Source organism: Chelonus insularis, unplaced genomic scaffold (genome assembly GCF_013357705.1).
Source record: "Chelonus insularis isolate UGA/USDA-ARS -01 unplaced genomic scaffold, ASM1335770v1 contig_399_pilon, whole genome shotgun sequence".
NCBI classification, from domain to species: domain Eukaryota; kingdom Metazoa; phylum Arthropoda; class Insecta; order Hymenoptera; family Braconidae; genus Chelonus; species Chelonus insularis.
In genome coordinates this window covers 2,165,800-2,188,158 of record NW_023276554.1, presented here as the reverse complement: position 1 = coordinate 2,188,158, position 22,359 = coordinate 2,165,800, and the positions used below count along the sequence as shown (strand labels likewise).

At 25.9% G+C, this 22,359-nt stretch overlaps 1 protein-coding gene across 4 annotated transcripts in view; it reads right to left on the bottom strand.

The window, feature by feature from the left end:
* The window catches only part of Tsp66E (Tetraspanin 66E), a 33,169-nt gene that overhangs the window by 5,739 nt on the left and 5,071 nt on the right, over nucleotides 1-22,359 (bottom strand). For all 4 annotated transcript variants that reach the window (XM_035085225.1, XM_035085226.1, XM_035085228.1 and 1 more), the window contains exons 2-3: nucleotides 10,202-10,289; nucleotides 9,880-9,978 (exon numbers count right to left, since the gene is read on the bottom strand). In XM_035085225.1, the coding sequence (XP_034941116.1) occupies nucleotides 9,880-9,978; nucleotides 10,202-10,261 (159 nt within the window). In that variant the 5' untranslated portion in view covers nucleotides 10,262-10,289. The remainder of the gene's footprint in view (nucleotides 1-9,879; nucleotides 9,979-10,201; nucleotides 10,290-22,359) is intronic.

Here is a 22,359-nt window from a genome sequence, read left to right as displayed (position 1 = left end):
TAGTATCTTAGGGTTGATAATTATAGGGTAGTAATGTATAATTATCAATCAACCTTGAGAGAAAGAAATTAATCCTGCTATTTGATGATACTTTTTTCTTTGTTTTAATTGTTGAAGTAATATAAACAAAGTGTCCCAATTTGGTAGAATTAATTTACAAGTATAAATTAAATTGTGTCGTAAAATAAAAAATTGAAAATAAACTTGTTGATGATGTTTTTTTTAAAAATACATGAATGTTGATGGTGAGTTTAATTAATGAACGATAAATTATTACTTCATGATTATTTTTTATAACAAATTATTTTGTTGTGAACATGTTTTTTTCTTATGATGTAAAAAAAATATTTATCTAATAATATTTAACTACTTATTAACAGTCACCTGAAGTGATTGATAATAATTCTTAATGATTTGAAAAAGTAATTAAAAATTATTGATATGTATTTTTAATTGATATTTCAAAATAACAAGACATAATTAAAATAATCTCAGAGAATAAACAAAAAAAAACAATTAATTGGCACATTTTATTCTACTAGGTCATAACGTAAATTAAAGTCTTGAATTGTTTTTTTTATTATTATTATTATTTATTTAATTGATGTAAAAATAAAATAAATTATAATTGTCAAATGGTAATTGGAATTTTTTATAACAAACATTAGATACACTTTGGTAATTACTGGTATCAAATTGTTCCTCAGTGTAGCTCTCGAAATATTAATCAACAACTCAAGTACAGAATTTCCGATACTTCACAATGCCATCCAATCTGATAATTATCATGCTTCCGAGGCATCAGTGGCATCTAATCATCATTTGAATATTTAAGGTATCTTTTCTGAAGAAGTAATTTAGAACAGTCAAGTATTTTATCAATAAAAAAAAAACATAATAACAATGGTGAAAAATTTAAAGTCGACTAGTAAATCAGGACGAGAGAATCAAGTAAATCGATGCTCTGCATTCAATGTATGCCAGGGGTGTTGAAGCAATCATTAAATCTTCATGGAAAATATTCTGATTACTATAATCACTATGTAGTATTTTTTGTTCTAGACAATTAATATTTTGTGTTAAGCATCTCCAAGTATCTGTCCTATTTTTATATTTAAATCAATAGCAATTATGAAGAGAACAAATTAAACCAAACTCTTGATAGTTGATCATAGTTGATGTTTAAAAATTTTTTACGCTTCACGCAACATGAACCTTTGATCAATCTCAACAGCAAATTGTCAGTGAATGAAGTGGAGCATTCAGTACTAATTATTTGCCTGTTCTGTTATTATCAACATCTCAAAGTCTACTGGTCACTGTTCTGTTGGTAATTAACGTCTTTTACAGATATTATGAGAAGGGGTTGTCGTAATAAATGAGTCTTGTCATTTACAATATGCAGACTAGATTAAGATTTAGTAGTTATCATAATCCTCAGGAAATATTGAAGAAAATTTATAAGTCCTATAAAAGTGCAATATTATTTTAAAGTTCTTTTTTATTTTGTCTTAAGAAAGATGAAGTTGTAAAGAAAGTTTCATTTCCTTGTAATTAAATTGTTCTGACTGAACTTTACTAAAAGCAGAAAATATTTATTTTAATGAAATATTACGGTTTCTTTTAAACAATTTTATATAGCTTTTTCTTTTCAAGAAAAAGAGTAAACAAGACTGCAATATTTAATTTGTGATTTTAATTTAAATATTCTTAGAATTGTAATTACTTTTTTCCCCCAATTATTATTAACAGATTATTTATAACAATGGTTTAAAAACAAATTAACTCATCAAGATCTATAGCTAATAATTATTTTTAAAATGAATATTTAAACAATTTTTAACTTCCCATTAGAAATTGTCGTCACCATTTTTTATTTTTTAGTATGCAAAAAAAATTGTTAAAAAAAATGCACCTTTTTGGGGTTTTTTTTCCATTTTTATTTTTATAAATAATTTGTTTATAAACAGTTAATTTCGCCCTATCTATGCTGTGCCTTCCACAGGTCTTAATGGGTAAATACCTAATAGAAGAAGAAAAAAAAAATTAATAATCATATTTAAAACGTAAGTTATAAAGGTTTATCTATGATAATAATATTTTCATTTCTCTTCCTTATCATATCTTTCTTCATTGTACATACTATTTTTATTTACAAGTTTAATAATAATCTCAGGAAGTACAACAAAAAGGCTTATCTTCAAAATCCAATAAAAAAAAATCTCCATATTCTGAAGATAATTTTTTCTTTATAAAAATAAATAGCTCAAGTTTCAATGAAGCATTAAAAAATCTATTAATTAAATATCTAACTAAGGTTACTTAATAAAAACTTGAACATGACTAAATTTAAGACAAGTAATAATAAAAAAATGATCGACGACATTTTAGAATGGCAATGTTATAAATATGTGGATAAAAAGGTTAATTATTACTAGATCGTCAATTTTTGCTTGTTACGTTGGATCAAACGTGGTTAAACCATCCGTGGGTTGTAGATATGGGTTATAATTATCACGTGTGCTCTGCTGATATTTTCATTATAACCTGTGTTACGCACTATTCTTCTCACAGATGACGTAATTTTTTTTGTTAGAAAGGCCAACTAATAATTATTCATGCCATGACATGACTAATTAAGTGCGAGCGGATTTTTCCTATTGAAGGTTCTTCATCAAGGCTGCAGAAGGAATCATTATTATATCCAGTATTTTGCACAATACAACACCTCATCACTTGGCATAGAAATCAAGTCTTCAATTGTATTTGTCGTGTTTGAAAATATATTAGAGGAAAAAACGTGGTTGGAATAATTGACTACTTTTTCCATGTTTGACTTTAGAACATGTTTTTCTTTATTTCAATTACACACTTATTCTTCTTCTTCTTCTTCTTCTGCTTTTTCTACATATTTAATGTGATGGATTATGTTACGCAATCAGCAAAGATTGCTGGAGCATTTATCTTCAAGTACTTGCGTAATAAACGATGAGTACCTTTCTTCAAGTGCATTCCCATTTGACAAGACATGTTTAATGTTTACATAATTAAGGATATGTTTGCTCCAACTATGTTGTAGAGTGTCAGACAACACATTTTGACAAGTGATGACTACATTCTTGCTAAAATTATTATTAATTGAAATTTTATTTTTTTTATTGTAATATTAAATTATATATTTCAATAATTTCCTAATGAGAAGTTAAAAAATGGAGTGCAAAAAATTATTAGAATTCTGATTAAATAAACACTCAATCATCAAGTTCCATTTTCAATGTTGACCTATGATATTTATTTGTTCCCACAGTTTTCAATAAAAATATTATTAGGATGTATTTATTCCAGATACTTAAATAACTTATTTAAATATTTATTGTTTATAAAGTAAATTCAATTAAGTAAATAATTTGTTTGATGTTGAAATAATTGCTTCACTTGGTAAAAATGTCATTTAATATTTTCCAATGTGAAAATTCAAATAATTCTCTAAACAGTAATAATACTTATAGATGGTTAAGATTATGATGTGGGTGCTAAGACTTTGTAGACTGATATTTTTCTTTACACCACATGATTGAATCATGATAACAAGTGAATACGGTAATTTAATCGGATCTTATTTCCTAGTAAAAAAAATCAGTGTTACTCCAAGTATCGCAGTAGCAACCTAGAAAACCCAACTTTTACTTTCAACACAATTTCCTGACAACAATATTATCACCATTAATTAAGTGGCTGAGTGATTAAGTAAATAGAAAAAGTTTACTTCTTGATACTCTTCCTGGTGTGTATTTAACTAGATAATCATTCATTAAACTTAGTCAACAAAAAAGAAGCAAATTGAGTGAAATTCTTCTTCAAGGTCTTCATTATATTTTTAAATTAACATCAAACTTTGATTATAACCCAGAAAAGAATTAAGAAATGATAGGAATATCATTTGATTTAAACGGTCATTTTCTCTCATCCATAATATTCTTCCAAGTGTCTTTTGAACAGCAACACATAAGCATCAGAAGCTTGGACTAAAGCTTGAGTGCCATGACCTCTTTGCATGAAATACATACAATATAACATGTATGTAACAATGAGCAGAACGAGTCTCGCAATGAATCCTAATGCAGAGCTCAAACACTAGCTGAAGAGCAAACCTTCTTGTTTACAGTCTACCATTTGCATCATCAAGTGCTCTCTCGAGTATCATACAGATACGTAGGTGTGGCCACTTCCCTTTCATTGATGAGAAGAGTAAGAAGATGAGGTAACAACGAGACAACACATAATATCTTTCTGTTGACATATTTTTCACGCAAAGGTTGAACAACCGTTACCACTACAGCTTGATTCATTTACATAACCAAGGTCTGCATCTGTATCATTACAAGTCTTTTTTATTCTCTTCAAGTTCTTTTCAAATTACTCCATTGTTTTTTTTTTCCATTTCAAATCAAAGTACAATATTTCACAACACTCACTCGTGTATTTTTAATTTATAAATTATAGCATAAAATCATTAAATTGATCTGAATATATTTAAATTATGATGTAATTATCAATAATATGTGCCCACATATGATGATTGAGCTGTTGTGTTCAGTTAACAATGCGTGGGAGTTGTAATACACAAAATGTTAAATTCATATAATGATAATAAACCTTCTTTTTTAATAAATAAATAAAGGATAATAATCCTATATTGATAGAATGTTGTTTTCCTTTGATATATTTTATAAATTATACCTGGCAATATTTGTTTACTACCATAATCTGATAATTGATGGCACTTTGTATGCATTGATATATGATGTTGACCTTATTTCATTTATAAAAAATACAGAAAACCTTGAATAAGGTATTAATTCTATTATATTCTTGCATGGAGCCAGTGTGTTATTTAGGATGGGGATAATTTGATGGTATATAAAGTAACATGATTGATGTCTACTTCTTTTAGAATAAAATAATTACATTGGCTAATGTGATATGAATTTTTACAACATAGATAAGTTGCAGTAGAGGAGTTTTAGATGATTAAAATTTTATTGACATTAAAAAAAAAAATATTAATAATAATTTGTCAAGGTTATTTTTTGTTTTATAACCTTTAGATGTTGATAAGAGCAAACTTTTATATGATTTATCTTTTCTTACATATTTTCCAAGGCTTTCTTTTGTCTTTTCTTCCTTTTATAAATAAATAATATCCATTAAAATGATTGAAATATTTTTAATATATCCATCATTTTGAATGTTAAATTGTTTTTATTCTATGCTTAAGTGAAAAATAATTATTCTGAACAAGTAATTGAAATATTTTTATCAATAGTATGAAAAGTGTCTTTAAAAAATGATTAATCTTCTTGTAACATTGGCCATAATAATTCTTGAGTATTTTATTTATTTTATGAATCATAAAGACTCAATGATGAACTTCAGTTCCATGTTATCTCAATCAAATGAAACATTTTTATTAACTCTATCCTAATTGAATAATAATATTTCTATTCCATAATATTTTTAACATTACAGCTAATCAGTTATAAATCATGATTATTTCCAAGATTAATTGTCTATAGAATTGTCTAGATTCGTTTGCCAAAATTTAATCTTCAAAATGAATCATCTTCAGATAATCTTCAATCGAATAATCCCATGGATATAAATATCAATCATATTGAATGATAAAAAATTCTCGTCTAATCCTCAAAACTATAACCAACAATTGACCTTATCATCAATTAATTCTTAAAATAAAATTAATAATGTCAACAAACATCACATTGACATGAAGATAAATTTTATCAATTCATTCTATTCCCATTGCTATTCATTCACTGTTATTAATAAATCTTATTCAACTTCTGCTGTCTCCAGTTGAATCCTCCTCTGTTATTTTCTCCACATCTAATCTCACTAGTCATGAACATGACAGTATGCTTGGTAACTCAATAGCCATACTGCGGTTTTACTTCCATCCTATCCAACATGTACACCACTGCAAGTACAGCTTGAAAAACTTCCAAGTAACTTCGTGATGACAGCAGCAAAAAAATCATAACTTTTGCTCAGTTACCAAGCTTGAATCTTCAAGATTGTTTCAACCCTTCTTTTCTTATCGTTGATTCTTTTTTTCTTGGATTTTTCCAAACTTCTTCAAAGTACAAGTCTTTCTTTATTGATTTCCACACCCACTCTACACTACACTTCTCAGTTCATTGTCCAGGAAGATACATCACCAACAAGACTTGGATCACTTGGAATTCTTCAATTTTGTCACAACAATTTTACAACTTGGAAAGCCATTCATAGCAGTTTTACAGCTATTAAGTCACAAGATATATATCCCTATTATTTACAAAATTGAAAGCTAAACAATACAAATGATCATAAATAACAGTAATTATTACCCTAAACTGGTACTTAAAAAGTATTTAGAACACAATTTTAATAAATTATATTTAATCATCAGTATTTCTCAAGTAATAATAACCTGATGCCTTACATAACATGTCGTTTTACAATGAATAATAAAACACTAGAAAATTACTATTTAATATCATCAAATATTATATTAATATAAAAATAATCTTTAATAATAGACACTTATTTCTTGGCTTGGTAATATCTCCTGATAGTTTTTGTTGTTAAATTGATATGATTATCAAATTGAATAGACTTTCCATCGAAAGTAAAAAAAAAAACATTGTTGAAAGTATATAATGCTTATTATAAGAAAGTATTTGTTTTATAGTTGACGTATGCGTGCAGTCCCCAGTGAATAATTATAAACGCTTTCATATCATCATCAACGATGTGTAAAATGACAATAAAGAATTTTTACTGAATTGTCTCTATGACTGTGTAATAAAGGAATAACAAACAGTGTCTCATGTCAATTCTTCTCTTGAGCTTACTTAATTAAAAAACTTTTTTATTTCTTTTTATTTTAAATTCAGTCATATCTTAATATTTTCGTTTAAATCCATCTTTTCAACCATCTTCTAGGGATAATGACATCATTTTTTCATCAACCAGGACAAAAAGAAATCTTCTTCTCTTGTTAAACAAAAATCCTCAAGAACAAATTTCAGAAAGCATATGATTTTTTATTCTTTTTTTTTTTAATTCAAATGACATTAAAGTTTCCTTTTTAATTTGTCTTATTTTTTTCTGGTAATTTTCATGAAAATTTCTCGGTGATCTACACTGTATTCAATTTGAATTTTAATTACTGAGTACTATGTCTCACTGACTTACTTGTCCTGGCACGTGTCCTTTCACATTAATTATAAAAGCGACAATTCAGGACGTGTGAATTGATAGTAGGGGTATAATAATTAGCACAGAAAGCTTGGTTGTTAACAACTCATTGCTAACTGTTTTTCATGTTTTTTATATTTACTTGCTACCACTGATTTCACTGATAATTCAGTTAACGACATTAGAATAGAAATCGAAACGAATTTATTCCAATTAAAGAATCAATTGTAATGGAATGTATATCTTCAACACAATTCTTCTTTTCAAGTAAATACATGTTTAAAGTATCATGTTTTTTATTAGAGTGATGAGTAAATTTTTTATTGCTAAACATACTTAAAGACGTAATAAATAAAAAATTACTCTGTTTATAAAAAATTGAAAATGACACATGAAGTATTTTTAACATTTTCAGATCAATCGTTCTTAAGATTTAAATATAATATACAGTTGCTATAATTTAATGGTAATTATTTGAATAATATTTTCTCAGTATATTATTTTATTTAATAAATTATCGATTATTATTGAATGATATTATTTATTTTATTTTCTTGACTTATTTATAGAAAGTAAAATTAATAGAATAATAAATTTCCAATTTTTCTTTTTCACTTTGAATTTTATCGTCTTTGAATAAAATAGAAAAAATGAATGAAAAATTTCAAAAGAAGCTAGAGATTGTTGATCCTCCCACAAAGAATGTAAATTCCTTATTTCAATATGATTTAATCTACATTTAATAATTACTTATTCAAACATTCTTATTTTTTTTATATCAATTTTTTAATCAATAATTTTTTTATTCAATATTAATACTGGTATTGAAAAGTAGCACAGAAAGTTTAATATTCATAATATGAAAGAAAATAATAAATGAAGAGATGAATGTGGGAAAAAAATTAATTTTTATGTTAAAAGTGTACTAGTATGTCCTTCAGAAGGTTTAATATTATTGAAAGAAACCACGAGAGAACATTTATTCTTGAGCATAGAGATGGAATGGCATCAAAGACTCATAGGAAATTAAATTTTCCAGTAGTATAAGCAGAGAGTATCTTGACGTGACTGTAGTGCCCTTTTCTTTAGCTCCAGAATTCCAGGATAATAATGAGAGAGATATTGTTAAAAGTGAAGGGCACTGGAGGGCGTGGTGCAGTGGTTCGATTCGTGAGAATAAGAAGAAAGTTGACTCGATCGTTTGGTCTGAAAGAAGCGATCAAATTACGTAAATTATTTCTGATGAAATCATTGCAATGATGATTATAAATTCGTCTTTTTTCCAATTATTATTATTAACTTTTTTTTTTGTTTTACCTTCTGTTATAATTACTCCACTTAATAAATCCACAGTTTAAAATACTTCAACTTGATGATAACAATCTCCTCATCCAACCCTTCCTTTATCCTTATCTCTATCACACAAATTATCTTTTTCAAGGCTTAAACCGTCTTTGAATTTGTTTGTAGGATGAATAAGAGACTTGGAAGAATGGGCGCAGGTAAAAATGAAAAAAAAAGTAACATGTTGAGTATTTGGAGCACAGCAGAGTTGCGTAAAATGAAGCGAACAGGTGGTCGAAAGGAGATCCGAAGAAGGCTTGCATAGTCCTTTAATGGTATCTTGTCTCCAAGAAAAGATTAAGCAAACTAAATATACTGTACTCACTGTCTTAAATTAAATTCTAATGAAAAACTTGTGGTGCTTCCTTGTCATTCAATTTCTTCATAAATTCATTCAATCACATTTTTATGGGCCCATTTATCACAGTTTTTTTCCATTAGTTTAAACTTTCTCTTCAAATTTTTTCATTTTCAGAGTTGTTTTTTTTTAAAACATAAATCAATACTTCAATTTTTTTGGTTTATTTAAAGAAATTTTATATTAAAAACATCATCAAGTCATTTAGTTAAACTTATTTGTTGAATCAATCTTTGTTTTATTGAATTAAATTAAAACTTCCTGTTATTGAATCAGTAACTTATAAGTTTTCATTTATGACTTATAATTTCATAATAAAATATTTATTTTTTATATTAATAATACTGTAATGTTATTGCAGATATTTAATATCAATAAATATTGTCAAGTTTTCATGAATAATAAAAAGAATCTTTGATCTTTTCTCCAACAAAAATCTTCAAAATGCAATTTGAAGTTGGAATGCAAATAAAATGACTTGGATAAAGTCATGACCACAACAAATATAACAACAAAAAGCTATTTGTTAAATTGGACAATCTAGTGCAGACCAGATTGTTCTGTAAACAATTCGACAAACTGGAACCAAGAGATTTGCTGATGCCTATCCCAGAGCATTAAGTCTATCAGCCTTTTCATAGCTGATTTTATCAAACTTCAAACTCAATATTCGATTTCAATTCTTTAAAAAAATTTTATCAAACTTCACAACATGTTATTAAAAAATATTGAATATTAAAACAAACTATGATCAGTAAAAATCAAAAATTTGGTCAAGAATGTTTGATTCTGGTATCAATAACCGTGATGGATATGTTCTGATGTGTTCATCAGATATCTGATAATTGTAATTAATCTAATAATGATAGGCATGCATGAGAAAATAATGAATATGAATTTATATTTACACTGCTCACCAAAACGTCCAAATGGTCAACCTTACTAACGAGATTTGAAAAGGAACTTTTGTCAGCAACCAACCATATTCCCACAGCCAAGGCTGCTCCACCAGCGATCTGTAATAAGAAGAATAATAAACAACTTGTTCATTTGAATTATCCATTGCATGTTATGACGAAGAGCCTATTTATAAAATACTTTGATTCATTGAGGTTATGGGCTTGAATCTATTTTTATGATAGATGATCGTGATGAAACAAGATAATTAATTAATAAAACATGAATTCCATGTTACATTTATGTCCATAACTTATTTTAATATTACGATTAAATACTTACAAAGAATATAAAGTTGAATAAACATAGAAAATACTTGGCACACTGTGACATGCAACCCATTTTTATTCGCTGACTTTGGTACTTTTATCTGAAACAGAAAACAAATGTATCAATAAATTTAAACTCTACTATTAAGATAAAACGATTTATATTACCAAGAGAATCAATTTATGACTATTAATATTATCTAAAAACCATTAGAATTATTTCTTCAGGCAAACTATTACTAGAATTTGAAAAAACAGTTGACGAAATACACCATAATGTCATTTATTGATATCACTGATAAGTTGTAATTAGAAAACTACCAATGAAGATAAAAATCATTTAAATTTGAACTCAAAGTTTAAGAGTAAAATGGTGTGATGAAAATTAAAAATAAGAATAATAAAACTTTAAACTGATGTGCCTATACTATAGAACTTCTTTATATTCAGCTTGGAAAGATGCCAAAGTAGCTTGTGTTTATCGTTCATCTTTCACTCATTTAAGAACACACAAGTCGAAGCCATCAATGTCTCATTATGATATGGATTAATAAAATATAGCTTGTAAGTGATAATTTAAAAGATACAACTTTTTTTTTTAGGTTGGTGAGTGAATTAATGGTTTTTAAAATGTAACAAATTTTAATCGAATGATTTTTAATGTGGGAAAAATTATTTAATTATTTTATTTAAATTATGAGTTAATAATAAATATAGAGTTAATTTATTTTTAATGTTTAAATTGTTATCTAGTTTAGAAAATGAATTATAATAAAAATTTATTTGTTCTTTTTTTAATGATTTTATTGTTTGATTAATTAATTTAAAATAATTATTTAGGTATGTAGGAAATTCTTTGAAATAACAAATGAATAATTTTGTACAGATTTGTTTCAAGTGATATGTGACTGGAAATGGAATTTTTACCACCTGAAAATACTATGCTTGGATTTTATTGGTTTATTAAAATAACCACAGAACGAAATATGTTCGTTATCAAATTTTTCACATGGAATAAAATTCCGTGGTTAAAATTTTTATCACAACAAATGTCTATCTTGATATTTCTATTACAATCATTGACAAATGGTGATAAAAAATGTCTGATAAAATGTCTAAAACAATTCAATTTTTTTTTTGTAACAGTCTAGTTATTTTAATTAATCAACAATTTTATTTCCTAGGTAGCAGTTCAATGAATGTTCTGAACATGATTTGCTCGATTTGCAAAATGATTTTTGTAGCTCATAATGAAGTAAATTCAGACTCATTCAAGAATTATTCATATAAAATAGGTAATTCTAAACAATTATTGTTATTAAATATTTTAATAACATTATTAAAAAAGTAATTTTAACTGTCCCCTGGTTTTTTGACTCTAAAAAATTATGAAAATATAAATAAACCAGAACTTATATTAGTTTCAAGCCTTCATATGTTTATGTAAAGGTACCTAATCACGTATAATTGTTGATAACTTTTTTTTACAAGTAATTGAATAAAATTCAATTATTTATCAGCTTTGAAAAATTAAAAATTTACACCACCTAAAAAAATATAACCAGCTGTGATCATACTTCATTAATTTCCAAGTAATTTGCTCATTTAAAAATGAATTACTCTATTTTTTTTACATTGTTTTTAATACAGACATTTAAAAAATAATTTTCAATAATAATAAAGACAAAAGAAATGCAAATAATTAATTATCACCAACAAATAAACACAAAAAATAGTCTAGAGAAAATAAATTAATATTCTCAAGTTAGAAACAAGCATTTTCATATTCCATTACCCCTCTCTTAATGGTCGTTAATGGATTAAAGAAAGTAATAATTTTAAGATTATGCCAGCAAAAAAGTTTTCAAGTCGGAAGCAAGTGTTCTAGTTTATTAAAAGCAAAAAGTTTGACAAAGAGAAGAAGTTAAGCGACAAACATAGTAAGTATATGAAGTAAAAAAGTTTGTTAATGTAGGAAAGAAGAGGAATCGAAGAAGACACAAAGTGGTAGCAAAGAAAAAGATGTAACATGCCAACGGCGAAAGAGAGACCGGATTCGGAGGATGGATTTCTTGGAAGACAAAGTGACCAAGTCGATTAGGGCAAAACTACTTCAAGAATTGTGCACTCTCCAGACATCCAGACAGGGTCGACGATCTCAGTGACACGCGGAAAAGTAGACCGTTCATTTGCCATCCATCCACTTGAAATAAATATCATTCCAACATTATATTATCATTCTTCAAGTTATTTCTTTGATGAAAGACATCAAAATACTACACACAGTGTGTTTACTACGATAGACATCGTGTATGAGAATTAAACGAAAGTCGTGATTAGTTTGATGGTCTTTAGAGATTCGAAAGGTGATCTTCTGGCTATACAGACTCTCGTGAAATTACCTGTAACATAAGCGGAAGTGAGCCAACGAGGCGAGACGTTACGTGTCTCTAATCATCAGATCCCAGAAGAGTAGGTCAGCGCTGTCAGGGACATTTTACTTCAATCCTACCGCATTTTCCAATTAAAAATATCTGTCAATTGGAATAAAATAAACTTTTCTCATTCATTCACAGTCTTTTTAGTTTTCCCTAGGACTCTTTTGATTAAATTAAATTTTTATTTTCTGAGTGATTGTTAATGTTTTGCATAAAAATAAAAAGTGATTAATGAGTTGCATATTATACTATTAATCTTGAAGGAGAAAATATGAGGCAAATGGTGATAATAATAATAATCATCATAATGGTGATAGTTTTCTGACTGAGTAATGTTTCACATGTGTAGAGAGAGAAAAAAATATAAGACTTCGTTTTTTTTTCTTTTTTTTTGTAATGAAGTCAATGAACCCAAGTGCATGTTGATGGCCATCAGAGAGGGTTAATCACCCTCGTGTACAGGAAGAAAATCAATATTATGCAAAGGGAACCTGTCAGTTTGTCATATACACTCAGTAGGATGGATAATAAAATTGAGAAAATCTCACATACAGATCCTTGATGACAAAAATTTCATCAAAATTTGATTATCTTTGTCTTTGGCAGTAGGGTTGATAGGATAGTATGGTAATGAAAGTTTAAATTGAAGAGAAAATATTGATTAAGTAATTTATTTTTTTTAAAATCAATATCTACCTTTAGTTTAATATTGAAATTTTAATTGCATTGATTAAGAAAAAATTCGATTTAATTAAAAAAGAATTTGAAATAAATTAATGTTGCCTTGTAATTAAATGTGTCGCTTAATTAATTAAATTTTTTATCTTGAAACTCATTGTGATGAATAATTATTAGTTAATTTAAAACTTCGATGGAAGAGTATTGGAATAAAATAATTATTTTTATAAAATGGCATAATATTTATTATTTTTATAATAAAATCTAGATGTAGGCACTACTTTATATTTAAAAAAAAAATTTTTTGTTTATAACAAATTGCTATTTTTATAAACAATATACATGACATTATAAAATTACGAATTTAAAAATCGATTCCATTATAATAACTTCGTTATGGCAAGTTAAAAAATGTTTATAAGTTAAAAAAAAAAAGCTTAAAAATTAATACCAATAAATCTGTGGATATTTCCATTCAATTATGAAGGTATTAGATAAGTAAAAAGTATTGTATAAATGCAATAATTCCAATAATTATCTTTCTATTCGGTGAATTTGAAAGTTGTTATATCGAATGATTGTTACAATATTTTTATTTTATATTCACTCAACATCATGATTCATATTCGATCTAGCTTTTTAAGCTTGACAGAACAATAGATTTAGAAAATAGTTTTATTATATAAAATGCAATTTAATAATTATAAAAATTTTTTCATACGCTTTCATTATTGTGTAAATATTAAATAAATTATTTAATATTATAAATTTTTATTAATTGATGTTATCAATGGTTTTACTAGAAAAAAAAAATTGTAGTAAATTTTTTTTATCATAACTGACATCCGATATCAGAAAATAATTTTTTTTTTATCGATAACTGACAATATAATATATAATAAAATACAATGATAGATGCAATATCGTAAAAGCATTGCCATGCACTAGTACTTCACTATAGAAAATATATATTTTTTCATGAAAAGAATATTTTGCAGTAATTTTTTTATATAAACCTTTCAAGAAAATCGTCGAGTATAAATTGAATTTTTTTTATCGTTACTTATTTTTTTTCCCCCATTTATATGACATAAAATTTATCAAAATAAAATACAACTTTATTACTACATTTAAATTCATCATTTTTATGTTAAAATTATTTTTTTTTTTATAGAAAAAAAAATTTGTATTTGATCTAAAAAAAAATCTTTTGAGGTATAAAAAAAAAATATTTTAAAAAATCTAAAAGACGAATTTAAATGAAAAATATAAAAAAAATGGAAATTTTTTCAACTCAGCAAAATACTTTTAATAACAAAGTAAACAAAGACGTTTTTGTCCAGTGAATTTTCATCATTCATTTTATTATCAAAAATCTAAATATGAAATATAATTAAATTTCTCGTAATTTTTTCTTTTTTTTTATAATTGAACACCAAAAGAAGGAAGTAAAATGTTTACCGAATAAGTCTTGCCTTTCCCTTGCAATCCCCTTTGGCATTGCGATTCTCACGAGCGGAGAGATCCGAGATCGCACGCTTGGGTCATGGATTGCACACATATATGTACATAAATATATAGCTGTAGCATTCCGGGTATAAAGCACGTGGTGGCGATACTCTCACGGTCACAATAAGACATGGATTGCGATCCACAATTAATGAGACTCGCGAGAGACTCTCCACCTTTATTTTCTTCCCTTAAGTATATATTATTTTTTATTGTTAGTATCGCCTAAATAACATTGCATTTATTATAACACGTCTCGAGAAATTTTTCCACATTATAGTTTTCCATTCATTTTTCATTTTGTCTAGACAGTTTACTTTATTTTTCCACCTAAACAATTGCTTTCTCATTTTTTTTTTTCTTTCTTGCATGATTTATTTATTTATTATTTACATGAATTATCATAATTATTTTCGCTTCTATTGTTGATTAATATTGTCTCATTTAAATAACTGATATTAATCCTGGTCTATAATACACTGGGAGATCGACGTAACAGCTTCCTGATTATTCGCACCGTCTATCAAATGATCCCCGGCATGTAAAATGGCGGCCTGAATTCCAGTGGGGGTCACACTGCAGATTCTGAATCGGAGTGAATAAGAACAAGGTATCGAAGAAAATATAACAAAAATATACTACTTCCTTTCATTTATATTTGTATTTTAATTCCTCTTTAATAAGATTTACTTCTTGCAAAAAAAAAAAAAACATTTCTTGCATTTAAAATTTTATTATATAATTATTTCAGATAAATATGCATTTATTGTATTGAATAGTAAAAACCAAAAATTTAGTTTAAAATAAAATAATGAATGTTTAAATGTTCTATTGACTGATTTATTGGAATTCTTTTATTAAACTCCGAAAAAGAACCAATCATTAAATTCCAGTTCCAAAAATATTTCTGCCCTTTAAAATAAACGTCCTTGAAATTCTTTGTATTTAAATAGTTTCATTTAATTGAAATAAAAAAAAAAAAAATAAAAACAATTAAGAATTAAAAGGAATGGGAGTATTTTGAAATAAACATTCCAAACAATGACAATGTTTTTAAAGTAATAAAATAATTAAATTGCAATATTATTTTTAAAAAGTTACAGTAAATCTTTTTCATGCTATTTCTGTTTTAATTAACAGCTTGAATTAAAATGTGTGTTTATTCATTTATTGTAATTCTTAACGGAAAATTTTTCTTTGTGTATAAAAAAAGAATAAAAAAAAAATAAAAAAAAGAACGTTTGAATTAAATAGGAAAATCGTGATATGGAATCACGATTGCATGTAAATGTTTCTGCGTAGGATTTCGATTGGTAAACAGAAATTATAAGTTTGTCTTCCGACGTAAAACCGACAGGTGCTGCTATACAGAAAGAAAGAGAAGATAGAAAAGAAAGAAAGAAAGAAAGAAAACAAAACAGAGAAATAGCGATTGGAAGCAGGCTGGTTGGCATCGGAATGTCGTCTTGGACATTCTCAGCATGCAGGACTTGTACATTTGAGTATGTTTATTAGAAAATATGTTCTATATATTGTACTAATAACTATCTTCAGATTTAATTCAATCCAATCTGAATGGTGGACTGAAGGAAAAAAAATCAAACATACAAGAAATATTTTCCCATGCTTACAACAATCCTTAAACATTTATCATTTTTTTTTCTACATCACTTTCTAATGATATATTATGCTAAAAAATTATTTAATAGAGAATTTCCAATTATGACATAGCATTTTTCACAGCACAGGATTAAATAAAAAATCATTAAAATAATTGGTTTTGTTCTTATTTAATTTTTTATTGTTTTGTTATAAAAAAAAAAAACTTGAGTTCAAACAACAGTTTTATGATAATTTTTTTTAAATAGGATTCTTTCTTGATTTCTAAGTTTAATCAGATGGATATTTATTGAGCAATAATACTATTTCATAATCAGGTATTTTGTTATGTTATTTAAATAACTTATTTAATTGAAAATCCTATATAAGGAATCAATTTAAAGCTATGATTAGTGTTTTGTTTACTTTTAATTTCAATTTTTAAACTGATGTTAAAAATATTTATTTATCCTTTTGAATTCAAGTAGTTTGGTATTCACAGATTGGTAATCAAAATACTAATGATTGCTGTTTTATTCTTGTTTTTAAATCTAACTTTAAGTAATCATATCTCTCAAGTCATGAAGGTATAGTCTTTCAAAAAAATTTTAAAAAAGGGTCGCCAACTGTGAGTTTTGCTAAACTACCTTAAAAAAAAAAAATAATTTTTATTATTAATCATATTTAAATAAAAATATTAACAAGAAAATTTTTTTTCTGGTTTTATAAAATAATTATTATTAAATGAAAGTATTTTTTTTTTTATAAATGTATAAAACATCAAATAATAATTTAACAAAAACTCAACTTTCCATTCTTTTTCGTTAGTTAAAATGGAGGAATTGTTTCAGATAACTGAACCGTGCATTCCAATGAATTAATGAGGGGTAAAAATAGAGACGATGGAGTTACAGGGAAATGAATGATGAAAAAGAAAACAGGTTTTTCTTCAGCATCTTCATTAACAGAGAAGTAATTGGAAGAAAAATTAACCCGCTAGAAAAATTCTTGAACCTTTAAAAAATGATTATCAACCATCAAGTCACAAGAATAAATATTATTTAAATATTCTTTCTCATTCCATTCCCTTCATAAAATCCACATTAATTTAAATAATTAGATAAAAAAATAAAACTTCCAAGTAACTTTGGAAGAATCAAACTAAAGTCAAATAGAACCTTCTCTTGATATTTTTTTTTTCCTTATGTGGCTGATTTAACGGTACTTTCTGATTGGTACACCGAACATGCGGCTCATTCGATCAACGAACGTGCAACCGATAAATCGAAACTACTTCAAAACTCTCTTTGGAGCGTAGATAATTCCTACATAGCTTCAGAGATTAAATAATTGAGAACGAAAGAGACAAAATGAGAGAGAGATTATTCTTATCTTAATAATAATAAAGTCATTGAAGAATAAAAGCAAAGTAAAATAATGGAAAAATTAACAAAAAAATAAATAAAATGGTGGAATTGCAAGAAAAGGAGAAAGTAGAAAGGCATCGTGTGAAATAGCATTTGACAATCATAATAGTTGTTAAGTTGGCTGAGTGAGTTCTATGAATGAAATGCAAGTTTAATAAAACAACAAAAACCATCACATTTTTTTTTTATACTTCAGACACCGTTCATTGAGATTTGATGACGTTATGAAACCTCTTGGGAGCACCTTGGCCTGTTTCCCGTACGATGTTCCACTTGCAAAACGTTTCCTCAACCACACCTCACTAAATGTTCTATTATATTTTGTAGACAAATTTACGTGACTCTCACACACGAAGAAAGTGAGTGATAAGTAGAATGGTGAAATTTATTTGAAATAATCAACTATTGAATCGTTTGGCATTTCTAAATTTATTCTAACACCCACAAAGAAGACTAGTGATACGATAAATTTCAACTTCGAGAGAGAGAGAGAGAGAAGAAAGGGGTGAAGGAAAATTTTCTTATTAAAATACAATTTATAGGTTAGTTTAGTAGATGGTTTAAAAAATTAATTTATAGGCCATTTTAATAAACAAATAGTTAAGTGCCGTTAAATAATTATTGATTTACTATTAAATCTGCTTCTAATGTTTCTAGTAAATTTATTACACTGCAATATTCTTTTTTATCTTTTAGAGACGATGAATAAATTTTGTTAGACTTTTATCATGAATATAAATTGTTAGTAAATGTTTTAATAAAAAAGACACTTTATTTTTTAATGCAAAAGTAGTTAAAAAAAAATTGTAATTAGCGTGATAGGATTTTGTTACTTGGAGGAAAATATAACTTTCTAAAAATGAATTGGTAAAAGTTAGATACAAGAGTGAATTTTCACTGAAGAAATATTTTTCTTAACTTCTTTGCTTTAAACTGCAAATCGAAGTGTATTATAATGTCGAAGGTTAAATGCAATAAACAATTTTTTCATATCTCTTAAAGTTTGCGAGATAATTGGAAAACAAACTTTTTAGGGGTCGTTTTTACCCTTGCCTGGAGTTGGAGTACTTTTTTTATGTAGGGGTAATTATTTCCAGTGACTGTAAGAACAATCCCTGTAATTCTTAACCGTACTTAACAGTTTCCCTATTTCAACCTTAATTTTACTGGACTAAAAAAATTCTAGTGACGAAATATATTCTCATTTTGAAAAATAGTTCTTTTTTGTAAAAAAAATTTTTAATCACTGAAAAACATGGTTTTATAATAAAGTTATTTATGTGAAATTTAATAACAAAATGGACGAAATTTTCTGTGTGCAAATGAGTAATTTTATTTTAAATTACAATTTCATTTTTAAAAAATTAAAAAACCTCTCTGACAAGTTTTTTTTGTTTTTTTCATCCCTCAAACTACCCCAGAGGGTCAATTTTTTCCTCTTTACTGAATTTTATGACGGTTTTAACGCGTTAATTAGAACGTGAATTTCAGTCCAAATGTTCTGAAAGTAAGTAATAAAATGTAATAAATTAAATAAACATGTAAAAGCTTACATTATTTACAGAGTAAATGATTTTATTGCTCAAATCTTCTAAAATAAACGTAAAATGGGTCTAGGCGCACTTTATTGTGTTAACAATGTATTAATATATATATATATATATATATATATATATATATATATATATATATATATAATTATAATCATAATAATTCAATGAATAAAAACCTTTCGCAATTATTTATAACAAATTGAAATTGTAATAAACAAAAAACGGCCGGTCCGAATTTGTTCAAACTTCTTCCTAGATCTTCCTCATTGTATAAAAATTCATTGATAAAATGACGAATTTTAAAAATCGACTCCATTACAATACACTCTTCCTAATGGGAAAGTTAATAAAAAAAAAAGCAGTTAAATTGGGTTACATATAATTTATCCAATTAGAATATAAAAATGACTTTTAAAAGGTATGAAGCTTTGAAAATGAAAGAAATGTGCGGGGGCTGTAATAATTTCGTATAAACTATAATGGATAAAATCATTCATTAAACTTGTTCGTGTACCATTGACTTGAGTCACGTAATTTGTAATTCGTCCGGATGTGTCTAATCTCATGATTACAAGAGTAGTTTAGTTGATATAATGTGTTTAGAACGATTGACGGAATGAAGAAGCAGTTCATTTTTTATTCGTTATCAGTAATCATTAATTCACTATCTTAATTTCAAACTCACAAGTACAAAATTCATCAAATTATTCCACTGTTCGTATTTTATAACAAGTCTGCTTTAATAAATTATAATCATTTCCTTTCGTGTAATTCATATTTTATACACTTTATAGTATTAGACGAGAATGAAATGCGGAAAAAAATAAAACGGTGTAAAAATCAATGGTATCCAGCACGTATCTAAATGGAGAATGTCACGTCTAGGTGTAGGTTAAAATTGATGATTTATTACTTTTGTTGGAATGGTTTAACAATGATTGAATATCAATAAAAAATATTGAAAAATTACATTAATTATTGTGATAAATATTTTTGGAGTGATAGTCATGTTTTTTTTTTATCAAATATTGGAGTAGATAAATTTAAAATTATTGCAACTTTGTCACTCAAATCAACAATAAATATTAACGATTCATTTTTTATATAAAAATTGTAACAACATTGACAATAACATGCGAGAATAATTTTTTGTTTTAAATAAAACAACAGTTTTTACATGAATATTTAAAAAAATTTTCATTAAAAAATATTTTTTACATCATTTATACATTTAAAATTTTTTTAATAAATTATTTATTTATCAGCTTATTTTTTTCATGAATAATTTATTTAAATGGTATTTAATTTAAACAATACTAATGTCATTATTTATTTATTGAAATTAATGTAATAAATATTTTAGTTGTTAATTTTTAAAATATTAGAAGAAAATAGAGTGATTGTATATGAAAAAAGTCGTTAAATATTTATTGGTTACTGAAGTAAATTTAGTGACAATGTTGAAACTCCTGTTTATCCCCTTTTAATATCTAATTCCTCTAGACATTAAAAATAATGCTGACACTCGGATTTCCTTCAATTTCTATAGCTTAACTTGTCATAAACTTGCGTCACAGATTTTCCTCATCTTTATCGCTTCAGATCCTTTGAAAGTCTCGAAACGACATTCTTTTTCTTTCCCTTGTCTATTTTTTTATTATTTATTCCTTAATAAATCTGTTTTCCTACTTTTATTACGTTTTACTAAAAAAAAAAAACTCAGATTATCTGAATCCGCATTGTCATATTTTCTATCAGTCATTTTTTCCAACTTGGATGTAAATTAATTTATTAACACACTATACAATTTTAAATTTATTAAATTGTATATGTAATTTTACTTTTTATATGAAAGATAAGACATTAAACAATGTAAATTAAAAAAAAATTATGCCTAAAGAATATTACAGCAATGATAAAAAGGAAAAAATTATTAGATCCAATAAAAGATTAATTAATTAATTAAATTCAGCAAATTATTTCAGTGACATCAAGGTTAAATAATAACGCAAATTCGGATGCAGTTTTTAAGAACTATCTTACATCATTATATTTAGATTTATAATTATTATAATTATTATCAATATATTTACTTATAATTTAACGAAGAACCTTTCTAATTTTTTTTTTAATTGTAAACAAATTTATTATGCATTAAAATCGTTTTTAAGTTGTATTTAAAGCTATAAAAAAAATATTATTATCAATTATTTATGATTTGATAAAAAGAATAATATTAACATTATTAATTCCCCCGAAATAAATATTTTTTTCTTATTAACTCCCTCGTCTCGTTCGTCTAATTTTTTCTACTTTTAATTTTCGTTCACAGAACGTTGAGCACCTCAGCTGTGCTAATTTTTTTATGACCATCCGTCTGTCACAGTGTCATAAATCCAACAATTTTAGACGCATGTGCATGAAATTTGACAATTACGCACATCAGATAGAATACTTATTACAAAAAATATAATAAAATATTTATAAAAAAAAAGTTTTTAAAATTTTAATACAATTTTTTGATGTACTCAATCAAATAAAAAATGTTTCAACAAATTTAGTCTAACAGTTTTTTGTTTATAACAATTTCAATTTGTTATAAATACTTGCAAATTATTTCAATTTATTGAATTATTATGATTATATTTAATAAACATTAATAAAATGTTGGTATAAATAACTTTATGTGATTAAATAATTATATATTGTTTATAATAGTAATTTATTATAAACAAAAAAATAAAAAATGACAGAATTACGGATTTTAATTAATGGGAAATTCGTTATCAGGACTCAAAGTAAGCCCAGATCTATTTTTTTTTCAATATATTTTTGACAAAAAAAACATTTCAAGATATTGCGACTGAACAATTATTTGAGCTTTCAAAGCCCCTGTGCTATGATTCATCCAGACATGAGCAGAAGGGAGTATTAATTACGTCGCAATAGCGTGCATTGTTTAAATAT